Here is a 17145-nt window from a genome sequence, read left to right as displayed (position 1 = left end):
TTAAAGTTCACATTGTTGTTGCAGATGAAATATAACATGGAAAAAGCGGTTTAAATATGTTCCAGTTGATTCATACTACTCACATTTATACTACATAGAACAGTCTTTTCTAATGGTCGTGTAGTAAACTTAAATTCAACTACTCGAGTAGTAGACCCAGTCAACATGTTCAATAACCTGTCAATGTTTCTAAGATGCACGAATGCTATTTTTGTAACAAACACAAAACATGTTGCCTCCTTGTGGTGGGAGGAATGAATCCATCCATTTCCATTCTTTAAGCGCTTGCATAGAAATTCAGTCAAATAGTCCAGAACGACCTCAATTCTCTTCATGCGCGTTTGTTCTTTTGCATTTGTACTGCAACGCCACTTAGACTTGCCTTAATCACCCCTCCTGCTCATACCACTTTCGTGTGCCGTATAATTATCGACCTGAGGCACTTCTCGCAGTCGTGTAGAGAGGAATTATGAAAATGAAAAGCTAGAACTCGCTCACTAAGGCTGGCATTTGATCAATGTTTTGCTGTCACACTAAAGGCTCAGCGCAAATGAGAACAAATGCTGTTTGCTGTCCTCGTGTGTGCCCTGCTGACCTCACTTTGTCTGATGACTCTTTGGCTTAGTTGTTTGTTCATGAAATATGAATGACTTGTCCAATCAGACCCACCAGGGTCCAAAATTAAACTCGCTAAGAGTCAAAACCGAGTAAAAACATGCGTTGGTTAAATGAACAGAGGATGGAATCTATTCTTTAACACTTCATTTAGGAATATTTGCCTTTGAGGCTTAGAGTAATTTCAATAAAATAACTATTTTTTATGTATCACTTTTTAAACGCTTTGATGACAATATTTATGCAAATTGTTCATGCATTTATGTAAAATTAACAAAGTCCTAATGCTTCTTTCTGCTACTCATAGACTTCATTGATGATTTTTAATATTTTGTTATCTTAGATTTATAAGGTTCTATCTGAGCTCTGAATGATTTTGAGATATTGAGCTTCAATGTTTTTGCATTTCAGAGCAAACAGTATGTGTGTAACTTTTTTTTTTTTTGTTTAAATAAAAAGTCTTAAAATGTAAACAGCTTATAAAAAAACATCCCATAATGGAAATAAGTTGTCATTTAATAAGAATGCATCAATAACTCAACTTTTACAAAAATGTCCGATAGAACCTTATAATTCTATGGTGAACATTGTTATTTACTTTTACATAGACAATAGATAAAGAAAATGTTTATACTCGTTTAAAAAAAAAATGTTTAGAAATTAAGTAGTCAGTAAGTATGCATTAAATTGGTCAAAAGCTACAGTTAATACATGGATTTTATTTAAAGGTGGAGTAGGTGATCTGCCAAAATGCTATTTATTAGCATAATAGCTTTGAAAACAAAGTTCCTGCACAGCCGTCCAAAGCTAAAATAAATATGTTTAATTTTTTAATTAGGCTATATGTAGATAGAAAAATTTAATGTATTTTTACCTATTTTCAGACCACCCCAAACCCCCCCACCCTCATAATTCACACCCTGTAATCTGTCCATAACAATAAATAAAGCAGAGGTGAGTTATTCTTAGTTTGACTTTTCGGTGATCGTCTACTCTTCCCTGTTGATCACCCTCAAACTATTTTCTGCTGAATCTGACTTTCACCATCTGAATTTCTGGTTTTGAATTCTAGAAGATTGAAGTTGATTTTCTGAATTTCTTCTTCTTGAAAAATGTTAACTGTATTTTTACAAACTGGATATCTGCAGTCTGTGAATTCAGAACACACACACAAAAAAAATAATTGTCTTACATTTCAGATGTTCAATATTCAAGTTATGAAATTCAAATTCAAATTAAGAAATTCTAAACAAAATCACAATTGTCATCATAGTTCAAATTAACACAATTCAAATTCAGATTGTTTTGGCATATTAGCTCCATACGGTTTCCCCCACAGTCCAAAGACATGCGGTACAGGTGAATTGACTAAGCTAAATTGACCGTAGTGTATATGTGTGTGGAGACATGGTGGCGCAGTAGGTAGTACTGTTGCCTCACAGCAAGAAGGTAGCTGATTCAAGGCAGGCTCAGTTGGCGTTTCTGTGTGGAGTTTGCATGTTCTCCCTGCGTTCGCTTGGGTTTCCTCCGGGTGCTCTGGTTTCCCTCACAGTCCAAAGACATGTGGTACAGGTGAAATGGGTAGGCTAAATTGTCCATAGTGTCTGAGTGTGAATGAGTGTGTATGGATGTTTCCTGGAGATGGGTTGCAGCTGGAAGGGCATCCGCTGCGTAAAACATATGCTGGATAAGTTGGCGGTTCATTCCGCTGTGGTGACCCCAGACTAATAAAGGGACTAAGCCGAAAAGAAAATGAATGAATGTATAAGTGTGAATGAGAGAGTGTATGGGTGTTTCCCAGTGTTGGGTTGCGGCTGGAAGCACATCTGCTGCGTACAAACATATGTTGGATAAGTAGGTGGTTCATTCTGCTGTGGCGACCCCTGATTGATAAGCCGAAAAGAAAGTTTTTCCCTTAAAGAAATCCCTAAAGTCCTTTAATTATGAGGCTGTTTTCAATATTTGTAATATTTACTAAGCAACAAATTAGCATATTATAATTATATCGACATAATAACGTGATTCCCAGAGATGGGTTGCGGCTGGAAGGGCATCGGCTGCGTAAAATCTTGCTGGATAGGTTGGCGGTTCATTCTGCTGTGACAGCCCCGGATTAATAAAGAGACTAAGCCGACAATAAAATGAACGAATGAATAAATGATAACGTGGCACTATTGTATGTCTCATTGAATAATCTTTGTTTGTTTGCTTGTTTGTTTGTTTGTAAATATGGATTCATGCCCCACAGAAAGCCAGATGTTTCACAACTACACTACAGCTGTCACACTGATGCCGTATTCACTTCATCATAGTTATTAATGCTTTCAAGGGTCTCAGTCAGTGAACTTACCATGAACCAGGCTATAACACTACCTTCAGATGGCCATATAGCTGGCATGCGGCGGTCAGTGAGGGAGAGGACCGTGCTCTTTACATCACCCTCTGTTGGGCCTGGTGAATGAGGAACAGTATTCTCTCAATCTGGCGCAGCAGATGGACACAGTGTGTGGCACTTCAAAAAGCTCCAGTCCCAGACCCCAGTCTCCTCACAATGAATTAGTATAAACTAATAACATGGAAGCCAGTCATAAATAAACCGAAAGTGTGTTCATTTTAGCTTTACCCCTGACAGAAGTGTCAGCACAAGGGTCACGTTAGTTCATCTGCGTATCTTGGAACGAACTTTACGTGCTACTAGCCTCTTTACAGACCAATCAGCTTTCTCGCAGACTCCCAACCGCGTCTGATTGGCCTCCGAGGTGCAATATGTGGGCCAACGCAATGCACGCTTGACCGACGGTTAAATAAACAACGCACACACATACACACTCCATTGCTTGTCGAAAGTATTCCCTGCCAGCTCAAACATTTGTCATGTCCAACCAAATGCATACACACACATACACACACACATATGGAACTTCATCAATGGACACCTGAGCTAAACCTTAAGGCTGGCTGTGGTCCATTCTTAATTACTGCCCATCCCGCACTTGTCTTATTAGGCTCCATAACGAGCTGAGTTATGGGCCGTTTGTGGTGTCGGCCACAGAGAACAGATTGCAATGTATTCCGGCATGCTATTGGGCCATGAAGGGCACAGGCACCAGCGTAAACAATGCAGCATAACTATGTTTGGAAGTGATATCTCAACAAGAAGCCCATTTTTTGCTGTGCGGTGCAGATGTGTAGTAAGAATGATTGATTTCTAATTTTGGCCAAAGGATGCGGTGTGCGCCGTTCACATGTCCTGCTGGGTGACGGACTGTTTTGTGTAGTCAGCAGACGTTATGTAGCCCAGTGTCACTTTTAATCTGTCCTGGGTCGGCTGTTCATGCTCCACGGGGCATGTAGGTTGCTTTAGCATATTTCTGAGTTGTGAAATGGTGGAAGCATCTGCGAGAGCTCATTTGAAGCGTATATGAAGTGCACTTATTTACTTACACAAAGAGCTTCAGCGTGAGACTTATGAGATTTCTGAGAAACAAATTGTGTTTTCTAAAGTTCTGACCTTTTTAGTATTTGGAGCTGTTGATTGTTTCTGTACAAGGGTCCATAATTAATGGATCAACGATAATATTCATTAAAACCTTAGTCTAGTAAAGTGTTGATGTTATTATTGCTCTTTATAGACATTTGAAGTAGTGGTGTAACGGATCACATATCTCACAGTTTGGATCACATTATTTTATTTATTTATTTTTTATTTTTTTGTCACGATCGGATCCTTTTTCGGAGCAGCCAAAAAGGGAGGAGACAAATGTAATTTGCTTTCCATTCACAACTAAAGTACTGCAAGAAACTTTTGGTTTTACTAAACAGAACTTACAACCTGTAATTTTATAAAAAATATACTGAAGAAATAATCTGCTAAATAAGAATAAATAGTAAAATATTCAGTACTGTGAAAACTGTTATGCTGTGTTCACACCAGACGCGGAACGTGCGGATAAATTCAATTCAGCTTTATTTGTAAAGAGCTTTTACAATGTAGATTGTGTCAAAGCAGCTTCACATAAATGGTCATAGTAACTGGATCAGGGTGGTTCAGTTTTTAGTGTTTCAGTTCAGTTTAGCTCAGTTCAGTGTGGTTTGAAATCAGTCCAAACACTGAAGAGCAAATTCATCGATGCATAGCTTTACAGATCCTGAACCATGCAAGCCAGTGGCAACAGCGGAGAGGGGAAAAAAAACTTCACCAATTGGAGAGTGAAGAAAATAAACCTTGAGAGAACCAGACTCAGTTCGGCACGACCATTTTAATTTCTCCGCTGGCCAAAAGTCTTGTGCAGAGCTGCAGTCTCAGCGGTGGAGGCTGGAAGCTGGCCTCAGCGAAGACTCAACTGTCCCTGGAGCGTCACTGAAATCAGTCTCCTGCTCTCCACTCCCCCATGACCAACAGCGCAGCAGCAGCTCAGGATACGGCCTGGTCCCGGATATGGACACCTTGGGATCAATAAATTGCACTATTTGCACGTAAATAGCCACATGAACATTTGAGTTTACTCGCTTCAAACCCTGCTATATATGCGCGTCAAATTCACTTCAGAACAGATGCGGATTCGCTTGATGGGCAGGGCTTCTGTCTGTCCAGTGATTCTAGCTTCGTTGCTAAATGGCTAACATGGATTTTATTAAGAAAATAACCGTGTTTATGTGCTTTATCGAGACTGAAAAACAGCGTCAATATGTTTAGGGCCATGTCTGAGTCACCTACATCCTTTCAGAGGTGCAACTGGCTCTGTGAGCTCATATACTCCTCCAGAAACTTTCAGCAGTGCTTCTGACTGAGCCGAGCCCAGTTTGATGAACTGCTGTCAGTTTCGGCTGGTTGATTTCCCCCAGGACATTAGCAACAGGTACCACGTCACAATCACGCCCCTAAAAGAGCAAGCTCCTAATTGGTTAACGTGGCGTGAATATCCGCTTAAGTTCAGATTTTTTAACTTGAGCAATTCGCGTGAAACGCATGTTAAGCACATCAAACGCGCAAATCCCTAAATTCGCGCTGCGCCATTTGCGCATGTCACGCCGTGCCGTGCATATCACGCATTCACGTCATTCGCGCTGCGCCATTCGCATGTATCGTGCCACAGGATGTCTATTTGCGTGTTTGCATTGACTTAACATGTAAATCATTCGCGCTTGACGCTCCTTCCGCGTCTGGTGTGAACACAGCATTACTGATGCTGTTAACGCTAAATGAATAAATCTAACCTAATTTGTACAACCCATGTTTATTTTTAGTATCATTTTTAATCAATGATTTAGATATTCACTCATAAAACTTAATGTTTCATTACAAGATGTGTCATTTTTGATGAATTATTCAGTGGCATATTTTTTGATGGCTGGTTGTCACCACCTATTGGTTACATAATGTAATTGCTGCCTACAACCTTCATTTTTGAGCATCATTAAATGCATATGATGGTGATTGTAATCTTTACTATAAACATCAGTGGTTTTATCTAGACTATAAACTGTTATCCATGTCTGTGTTATTTGACTGTTTGTAACTTCATAACTAACTCAAGAGACTAAAGACTCAATCAATCTCAATTTTTGACGTTTCAGATTTGAATGCAGGGATTTGAGGGATTTATAAACATACGCAAATCACCATTATTTGTAATTTATGTTGTGTGGTTGTTGAGATCCCGACTTACCACAACTTCTTCCATCATCATTATATTTTATAGAAAAGCCTAAATGCTTTCATACATGTGATTTGAACGACACATGAGGCGTTCTCTCTGGGATTATTACAAAATTAGGATTAATCTACCAGTAAAAAAAAATCCATACGAATCACAGATCAACCGTGATCTGTTACACCCCTAATTTAAAGCTGTGCTGTGGATAAAGGAGAGTTCACATTTTGGACACATACAGACACACTGGATTAATAATCATAGAAAAGCAACAGAAACATGCACAGAAACATGGATAGCAATAGACCTAGAACATCTTCAATTGAAACAAGCAGCAGGTGTGCATAATCAGTGAAACAATTCGTAGCTTTGACAGTGTGTGTGTGTGTGTGTGTGTGTGTGTGTGTGTGTGTGTGTGTGTGTGTGTGTGTGTGTGTGTTCTTGCATACATGGTTTACAGGGACAAAATATTAGGTTACTCACCAGGACTCACCTGTCCTTGTATAGAATGATGTGCTTGTGTATAAATTTTACCACTGTCCCCATTAACCATGATGTGATGCTTACAATTCCCCTGGTAATTTTACAACTGTCTCCTTTGACCACGATTTGGAGTTTTCATACAAAACTATTAATTGCTTATTCTGATTATGAGTGATGACAATATTTGTGCATATGTAAACAGTATTTTAATCAATGGCAGAAGGAATCAGAGAGTAAACAATGAATGAATAATGATTAAATGAATGGATGATAAAGTATGCAACATAACCCAGTCAGTATTTTTATGTTTTGTTATTGGTCCTGGTTAACCATGTTTGACTTTTTAAACCACTTTTCTTGATGTGAATGAATGATTTACACAAGCAGTCCCTGTAAACCTGTGTGTCTTAATAAACCATGATACAGATGACCCTGTAAGCCTGTGAAAAAAGCTGGTGTCTTATTTTCTGCTTGGTCAGAAGTGATTCTTTTTTAGTGAGATGTATCTTAATGAGCCCATGACACATTGTTTGATATGTTCAATTTATTTGTAGGTTGTAAGGAAAGATGTGTCCCCCTTAACCACAGTAGTTACATGGTGTCACTTTAAACACTATATACCTGTATGTGTGTGTGGATGTGTTAGATACTGTAATAGCCATGTATTAAACAAGGTCTTTCAACAGTTTGTTTGTTTAGTAATACACATTCCGATTAGCTTAATTTGGACTATTTAAAGAGCACCATGTGAACACTATATATAACTATAAATGAGCATTTCTTGTGTTCTTTTTTTATTCCTCTGACCATGTGTTGTGTTTCATTCCTCAACAGAAAATCCCAGAGAGTCTTGCTTTGAGCCCGGCTTGGTTCGTAATGGCACTCGTGTTGGTACTGAGCTGAAGCTGGGGGCAACTGTCACTTATTACTGTGACAGTGGCTACACGCTGGAGGGAGACGCCACTCTCACTTGTATCATGGGGTCTGACGGCAAACCTGGCTGGAACAAACCAAAACCTGTTTGCATAGGTAAGAACATGTACTGTAATGGAATCTCCGTAAATACTTACTTCATGCACTCGAGCTTTCGTTCTGTAGCCTTAAGTGAACTTAAGCTTTCGAAGATCTGCCGTTTGTCACATCGGCTGCTGTTCCCCAGGAAATAAGCAAAGGCTCATCTTTGCGATGTAACCTTGAGGAATACTTTGAACACACTGCAATTTCATTTCGGCAAACACTGGGGACATCTAGCAGGGCAGCTCAGGAATCAGACAAGAAAAGTAATTTAAGATCAGCGGAATGAGGGAACGGCGGAGAGGAGATGGCGAGGACAGAAAATTAGTCTCTAATGCCTTCTTTCTGTGGCTGTCTCTCTTACTCTCTCAGCACCGTGCGGTGGTCAGTATTCCGGGCTGGAGGGGGTTGTGCTTTCCCCTGGTTATCCTGGAAACTACAGCAGTGGGAGGACTTGCCTGTACTCAGTTGTTGTGCCGAGAGACTATGGTAAGCATGCTATTGCACTCACAGAATTACACTCATGGACCTCTGTAGGCTTTCAACCAAGAGGGTCTGAAATTTAATGAGAAAGCGTTCCCATTTATAGCAATGTTTTTTGTGGGAAAATTGAAAACGCTGCATGCCAAGCAATTGCATGGAATACACACAGTCCCAAAACCTTCCCTAGCAACCAGTTTTGAGCTCTAACTTCAAAGACAGAAAGACGTAGAATTCCTTTCATGTTTCAAAACCCCTCAAACACATCAGGCATTGGTAAAAAAAAATCTAAATTCAAATGCACCATGTCTGAATCAGGCATGCAAAGACATGAGGAGAAGGCATGCTCATTTTTTGTCTTTATCAGCTACAAATGATCATTTTGATCACCTTTTGGTCTATTGGATGTTTTTTATTTTCATTATCTCATACTATAAAATACTATATAATCTCACTAGTTAAAGCAAAAAGATCCAAAATTGTAATTGAAATGTACTGTGTATAACTTTTTACAATAATAACATGTTGTCTTTGTTAGTTTGGATGGGGTGTAATAGAAAATGCTTTTATAACTTTCAAATTCACATCAAGACAATGCAAGTCTCATAGAAGTTCACTCTTATAGACCATTTTCTTAGGATGCAAAATAACCCATTATCTTTTGCGAGTATGCGCAAGGAGGATGCTGAGAACTTTCGGTCGGCAGCTGATGCGTATAAACAGTCACATTTAGACAACTTTGAAACGATAGTTTTCATCTATTTTACTTGCTTTTTACGTCTTTGAACTAATACTGCTGTGGGTCAGCGCCACCTCCTGGACTGATCATTTAAAAAAAATGCGATCTAATGGAATGGAAAACAACTGCTACTAGGCTTTTTTCCCTCATTGTCAGACGGCATCTTGTGCCATTTAAATGCAGCCTCGTCAACATACAACCAACCCAAACAATGTAATTCACCAAAATGTTTGAAACACCCTTCAAGAGTTCACACTTAGCTGATAATTGATAATAAAGCTTGTTTGGTGTGCTGTCCCGGGGGAGAGCCCTGAGCTTATAAGATCCTCGAGCCCTGGGCTCCCTCCCGTTGCAAGGCAAGAGGGGAGTTTGAGCTCAGGTAGATATTGATGACTCCCCCTCCTGCGTATTGTAGCTAAGTGTCAGATATGGATGCTGAGAAGGTGTACTCAGAGCTTGGCTAAAATATTTTGGATTAATTGATTAGGGTGCTTGTTTTTGAACTGTGGGAAGAAACCGGAGGACCCGGGGGAAACCCACGCAAGCACGGGGAGAACGAGCAAAACTCGGCACAGAAATGTCGCCTGGTTTGGAGGGGAATAAAACCAGGGGCATTCTTCTTGTCATGCAACAGCGCTAATCACTGGCCACCATGTCGCCCGTTTAAAAGGAGGAAAAGTAGGGTTGGGTGGGGGGGATTCTTCAAGACGAAGATATTGAGATGAAAAAAGTCGGGTTATTTATAGTGAGTTAAGGATCGTCTGATAGGATAATTAGTCATTAGCTAAAGTTGGAACAGCTGTGAACAATCATAAGCATGTGATCTTCTCGAAATTTGTTTATAAATAAACTTCACATGTAGCCTACTGTACTGTCCCACTGACACATTGATTCAGTAAATGTCACAAAGTGAAAATAAAGTGGCATTTTAAAATGACAGAAAAACACATACCATGGTAAATACTGAACAACACAAACTAAATAAATGAAACATAACTGCTCCCGATTAGAATCAGCATGCAAATCAGCCAGAATAGTGTCTGTAACACACTTTTATTGTTAATTTTTGTAAATTGCATGGCTTGCATACCTGCTAGTTTCATGAAAGTAACATAGTTTGCTCTTTATAATGCAATGAGGTATTATTTATATGTTTTTATTTGTTTACATTGAAGAGCCGCAGAATACAGTATAACAGCTGACAGGTCGAGAACACTGAAGCTATATTTCAGCATCTGATGGCAGACACTGAATCAGAAGAGCGTTTTTCTCACACCATTTAATCCCATCTGACAGAAGCATAACGCCTTTAACACACATCTTTTTCTCAAAATTAAAGTTTTGCATCACAAAAACACTCAGTAAACCACTTAAAATAGTATTGACACCCGTTTGAGAAATGCCGCTCTGGCTGATCACAATTCTTAATGGAAGTTCTAAGCAGCCTGCTGGAAGGCTGTGGTCACTATGGTGTTCTCCATGCTGCAAAGAAGAAAATGTCTATAACCAGACAAAAAGAGAATTGCACAATACATTAGAAGTACTGTATTCTAATAAATGAGCCAATTGCTGATTGGTGAAGATGCCATTGGATGCTGGAGTTCCAATAAAAAAGGCACTTAGACTGCATATGTGCACTGACAGCGAGGACTTGAAATCAAAAGGTTTTTTATAGCCTTTCCAGCATAAAAACCCCAAATTTGTGGGACAGCACTTGTCAAATTTAATTTAAATGGTATTTAAATGCAAGTTTGACAAGCAGTTTTTGAGATTTTAGTTAGGATTTGGACTTGCATGCCTGAAATAGCTGCCCGGAGGCAATGCAAATATAGCCGCTCAGTGAACTCACTTTCTTTATGTGATGCCCTTCGCTGGCAAAAATCTTAAGCTGTGACGTCAGAGGCAGTACACTGTAGGAAAATGATTTCTTGCATGTGCTTAACAACCCTTTAAACACATTGCATGTGTAAAAACATGTAATATAGATGTTTAAAAAGCTGAATAATCAGCCAGTGGGGTCAGTAAAATAGTCTAGTTTTTGTTTTTCAGTATATTCTGCTTGTTTTAATAATGTTGACTTCTTATTTCATGCTTCTTCATTTAGGAACTTTTACATATTTGGGCAAGAAATAAGACAATAACTCAAAGCATTTTTGTAGGGTTCAATTGTCAGAATGCATGGTTGTCAATGGATAAATATTTCTTTTTAACCAGTGAGCTCAGCCAATCCAACACATCATGTCTGAAATGTACACGGAATATGTTTGATCACATCTGTACCATGTCAAATGTCTGTACTAATCAGACACACATTTTTGGTCAGTGTCTGATATATTGCTTGGTTGCTATTTGCATTGCATCATACTGGATGTGCGCACCAAATTCCAGAGCAAACTAGTCCAAAATTCCAAAAATCTTAAAATCAATATAGAAGACCAAAGAAAATCAAACCCATTTTTTAAAGTTGTCTTAGAACTATTGAACAACACTAATTCTTATCTTAGGACAGTTATCTCATGACTTCAATTATTGACTACTGTATATCAAGAAAGTCTAACCATTTGGCTAGAGAGAATCTGTTGCCTTATTCAGGCTGTCTGCAGGGTCTTAAAAGTCTTAAGATGTCTTAAATTTCCAAAAACAGAATTGTAGACCTTAAAATTTCTAAAATATGCTGAAATAGTGTGTTGTAAGTCTTAAATCATTTTAAACAGGTCTTCATTTTCCTATTTTCATGTAATGGAAGTGTACTCAATCAGGCTGATACCATCCAATCACCAACAATCCATCTTAATAAATCTTTGAACAATAGTTTTATTTATTAATTCTGTTTACCAATGCTTTTTTAAATGTCTTCCTTACTATAACATTTCTTTAAAAGATACCTGATGGGGACACTAACCTGGCCAGACTGTTGCGCAAAACTTGTTTAAAATATGTGGCTAAGAAGTAATTCAATTGTATTTATTTATTTATTTATTTATTTATTTATGTATGTATGTATGTATGTATGTATGTATGTATGTATGTATGTATGTATGTATGTATGTATGTATGTATGTATGTATGTATGTATGTATGTATGTATGTATGTATGTATGTGTTTGTTTGTTTGTTTGTTTGTTAATATGTTTATTTGTTGATTTATTTATTTATTTATTTATTTATTTTTTGATGAGGCAGGTAAAAATCCACTTCATTTTTCTAGGTCAAGCCATTAAAAAAAATAAAAAAACAACAACAACGTAGTAATGGTTTGACTTGGTGAAACCTACAGAAACCCTGTTATTATAAGTCTTACAGTCAGCCATTAGTGCAGGTGACGCAGGAAATTCCTATTATAAAAAAAAATACCCTTAGACATGATCTTGGGACAGCACAATGTAAGCATACCATAAACATAAAACAACAAGCATCTATGGCACAGTTTGTGTTATTTAAATGTAACATTTTTGTATGGAACCAGATCAGTCTCAAAAATAATACATTTACAATACAAAATTCAGCACAATTTTTGAGACTGATCTTGCTCCATATTTTTGAAGAATTCAGTATTTACCCATTCAAGCAGTTTTTTTGGGCTAGCTTGCCTGAAATATCAGCCCTGAGGCAATGCAAATAGGGCCGTGGAGTGAACTGATTTCCTCTGAACAGAATTTGAACCCATATTGGCCTTCTTTCAAGGTTATAGAGCCTCTAGCTATGGGCATTTTCTGTATTACTTCTTTAAAATAACCCTAACAGCTTCCGCTTGACCATTTGACCCTTTTGTTTGATTCATAACGCACGAAGGTCATTCTGCCAATTTGGGGTTTCCTACAGCGTCTGAATTAGCAGATGCGAGCCTGTCTGTATTTCTGTGGGTCAAGCCAAACGTTGTGGAAGCAGAGCTAATTAAGGCACAAATTTCCGTAGGCATGGCATAATAGCTTCGAACAGCTGCGGGATAGGGAACGTTGCAACACAGGGTTTCTTTTTTTATGGGTCTCATTTGGAAAATTTACTCTACTAAGCGCCAGGGTGTGTATAGAGAGGACAACAGGTGGTCCACAGGTGCGATTAGGTTCTGTCTTTCAGCACTGAATTAGCTTTTGCAGTGTCAGGATTTCAGATGAGTTGTTATGAAATAATTCTAATCTCTCTCGCTTTATCTCTCTGCAGTGGTGTTCAGCCAATTTGCATTCTTCCAGACGGCTCTAAATGATGTTGTGGAGGTGTATGATGGACCGACACAGCATGCCCGTGTCCTGAGTTCTCTCTCTGGAGCCCACACAGGTCAGTAAAGCTGCTTGAGCTGTATTAACTCGATTCTATCTTGTCTATACTGGCATTAGGACATGAATTTTAAACAGACTGCATTTGGGTTTAAAGGTAAATGGAAAAAAATGTCAATTAAGCAACTCCAATAATAAGATAAGTGGTAACATTTTAACACTTTAAAATCCACCAACTGTTCTTAAATAACTGGTTTGTAAATAAGGCAGTGCTTAATTTACTAATCAAAAATGAACAATTAACAAAATATGAAAATACAGTCAGACACAATACACATAAGTATACTTTAGTCAAGAATACAGCATTTTTAGATGAGGTTATAAACTGCTTTCTAGCATCTATTAATGTAGAGTTAATACTTGGGAAATAGGCTAATGTTTAATAATGGATTCATAGTGTGTAGATACTATATAGTGTTAACAGATAAGTAAAAGAGGTACAAACATGTGCCATGCACAGATGCTTAAAGGGAAAGTTCATACAAAAATTAAAGGGTCACGAAACACCAAAACACGTTTTTTGAGCAGTTGACAGTCGTATATGTGTCCCACACTGCTAAAAACACTATAAGGACACCTATATTTCACTAAAAAGTGTAAATTGGTTGTTTTTGCGTTATTTCAAGCAAATTCGTACTTCCTGTTTGAAACTAATTTTTGAAGCTGCGTCATGGACATGAGATAATAGCGTGTATTCCAGCGTGCAGACTGGACTTCTGTGCCAGAGTGTGTCTTATTACATCTTACAGTGTTCCGCATTCGCTTGTAGTCTCCTCTTAATAAAGACGCGGCTCTAGTTGCTGGTGATTGTCCTGTCTCTACAGATTTGGTAAGTGAGCGACCAGTGCTCTTTGTTTATTAAGTTTGTTCATATCAAACTAAGTTAACTATTGCACCGAGTGTAAACATGTTAGCACCACAACCAAACTTTAACCTCGTGTAGGATTTTCACCGCATTTAGTGACCGGAATAACACACGCAGCTTTCTGCCACTACCTGCTGTGTGCATCTAAGTTTCCGGGAAATGCAGAGGGTTTTTTTCTCTCATTCACCGTGCGGTATCAAACATTGCATGAAAAATACACGCTTAGAGCAGTTCCTCGAATCAAATATCTCGTTTGTCGCGAGGGACATGAATGAATTCCCTGAATGAAAGAGCCAAACTGCAGTTAAAGTCACTTTTGCTCACCTTCAAAAGTTAGCAGTTCATTCCACTGTGGTGACCCCTGAATAATAAAGGGACTAAGCCAAAAAGAAAATGAATGAATGAATGAATGAATGAATGCTCACCCTGAAATGGTTCCAAACCTTCATGAGTAACTTTATTCTGTTTAACACAAAAGAAGGTAATTTAAAGAAAGCTGAAGCCTGTATCTATTCATGGTAATACTTTATTTTGATGGTTCATTTGAGTATTATTAGACTGTCTGCTTAATATCTGTTGATACTGCTCCTTCAACAGACATTTAACTGACTATAAGAAGCTAAGCAAGTACATGTAAACTTACGCTAACCCTAACCCCAACCTAACAGTCTAATTATAATGTAAATATACTATGCATGTAGATGCAATGTAACTTAGATGCAATGCCTGCTGTGCTGAATCAACAGTATTGGTTGAAACAATGTTGCGCTGTTATGGTTGAAATGGTCAAACAAACGGAAGCGAGAAAGGGAACTTTTTTTTTTCAATTCTGGTATGTACTCTTGCTTGACTAATTAGCTGACTAGTTTAAAAAGAATCAATTTAATCACTAGTTATTCTGGCTACTTGGCATTAAATACTTCTTTTATGATCGATTTGCACATATCTAATCTCTGAATGTTAAAGAAACACTTTTTTAAAAGTAGGCTCATACCGTTAGATGTTAAACAGTTGAGTTTACCTTTTTTTCAGCTAATATCTGGGTCTTGTGGAAGAGCTTTTAGCTTAGCTCAGCATAAATAATTGAAACGTATTAGACCATTAGCATCTCATTGAAAAATGTCCTATTTAAAGCTTGACCATACTTGCATAATGTACTAAGAGTGAATGAATATGAAAAGTGACTATTTTCTAGGTCAATATGGATCGGAACTACTTTATACTCTCTTTCTGTAGTAATAAGTCCAAAAAAAATTGCTGCTGTACCATGGCTGAAGCAGGGACAATATTATAAATGTTCTTAGCCATATTGACCTAGAAAATAACAACTTCTCATTTTCCATTAGTCTTCATATGTAACTACAAAAGAGTCAAGCTTCTAATTGGAAATGTATCTAAACTTTTTTTTTTTTTTTTTATGTTGTTGTTTTGAGTGAGATGCTAATGGTCTAGTCTGATTCAATGATTTATGCTAAGCTAAGCTAAAAAATGCTCCCGCCAGACCTGGAGATCAGCTGAATGAATTTAAAAGTGGTAAAAGTCAACTGTGTAACTCCAGGGGCCTATTTCCAAAAACAAAGTGGAGTATCCCTTTAAGCAGCGTAAAAAAAAATGACACACTTCTGCTTTAAATCATGAAGTTTGCCTCAGTACTTTTGTACAGTCTCCCGAGTTCATAATTATCAGAACATACAAAGATGTGCGCAAGCTGTAATGATGTGCTCGGGAGAATAAAACGCAGATATTCACATAACAAGCTTGATGACTCATACAGTCTAACAAACAGATTTCATTGGGATTCAGTAAATAGGGCTCTCTTCCTTAAAACAGAAAAGAAAACAGAATCAAATAAGCTAAAACAGACTAGCTAAATAGATCTCCAATGAGACGGCGAGGCTGAAAGCTTTTATTTGGGCTTAATGGAGTTCCGTTTAATGCGGTCAGTTTTCTCGCTGGCTCTTTTTGCTTTTGACTGTCCCATGACAATGCAGATGAGCTGTGTACATTTCAGTTTTTTCTTCACCCTTCACACCAGTCAAACACCCACGATTAGCATACGGCGTGAAACCCTCCGCGCTCAAGGAAGGTGAACCGCTCAGAGCGTATGTACTATCTGAGATGCGCTTTTTAACTTCAGATGCTGGTGTGAAATCGGTGGAGTGTGCTGCGGGCTGCTGGAAATAATGCGCACTTTGGAGCGTGAATAGCAAGCAGGGAATAGTCAAGATTGATACTAGGCCGCAGCAAACTGCAGATATTCTATTATCTTTTTGGCGCTGCAGAAAGACGGGAAACAAGTGTTGCTGCATGTCACCATTGTTATAAGCTCAGTTGTCAGGTTTGATGGATGTTACTCCACTTTTCTGTGGAAAATCATGCATCGGGAATGAATAATCTGCACAAGCGAATAGCAAGTTTTGAGTGAACTCGGAGTCCTCTGTGAATTAACTGTTAGAAACTTCTTTTAAACAATAGACAAGAATTCTGTTCTCCCGTAGAAAGAAGAAGTCCAAGAATCTGTAGTGTTTTCCTATTGTTTTTGTTTTCTTTCACCTTGGAGTTAAACAAAATAAAAAGGGCTGACTTGTAATTTAATTTTAAACTGACAGTATTCACTTTATAATTTTTGCCTACTATTGAACGAAATCATGAATTTGGAAGTCTTATTTATCTATTATTTATTTATAACAATATTAATATTAATAATAAGGCATCTTGGTGGCGCAGTGGGTAGCACTATTGCCTCCTAGCAAGTAGGTCACTGGTTCGAGCCTCTGGGTCAGTTGGCGTTTTTGTGTAGAGTATGTGTAGAGTTTGTATGTTCTCCCCGTGTTCACATGGGTTTCCTCTGAGTGCTCCGGTTTCCCCCACAATCCAAAACATGTGGTATAGGTTAATTGGGTAAGCTAACTTGTTAGTAGTCTGTATGTGTGTGTGTGTGAATGGGAGTGTATGGGTGTTTCCCAGTGATTGGTTGCAGCTGGAAGGGCATCCGCTAATAATAATAATACAAAAAAATTT

The 17145-nt window shown here is 38.2% G+C and overlaps 1 protein-coding gene across 2 annotated transcripts in view; it reads left to right on the top strand.

The window, feature by feature from the left end:
- csmd2 (CUB and Sushi multiple domains 2) overlaps positions 1-17145 on the top strand; it is a 543176-nt gene that overhangs the window by 364592 nt on the left and 161439 nt on the right. For both annotated transcript variants that reach the window (XM_087295937.2, XM_087295938.2), the window contains exons 30-32: positions 7587-7781; positions 8139-8255; positions 13147-13260. In XM_087295937.2, coding sequence (XP_087152063.2) covers positions 7587-7781; positions 8139-8255; positions 13147-13260 — 426 coding nt within the window. The remainder of the gene's footprint in view (positions 1-7586; positions 7782-8138; positions 8256-13146; positions 13261-17145) is intronic.

Source organism: Danio rerio, chromosome 19 (assembly GCF_052040795.2).
Source record: "Danio rerio strain M-AB ecotype USA chromosome 19, GRCz13ab, whole genome shotgun sequence".
Classification (NCBI taxonomy): Eukaryota; Metazoa; Chordata; class Actinopteri; order Cypriniformes; family Danionidae; genus Danio; species Danio rerio.
This window is presented reverse-complemented; position numbering and strand designations above follow the sequence as displayed.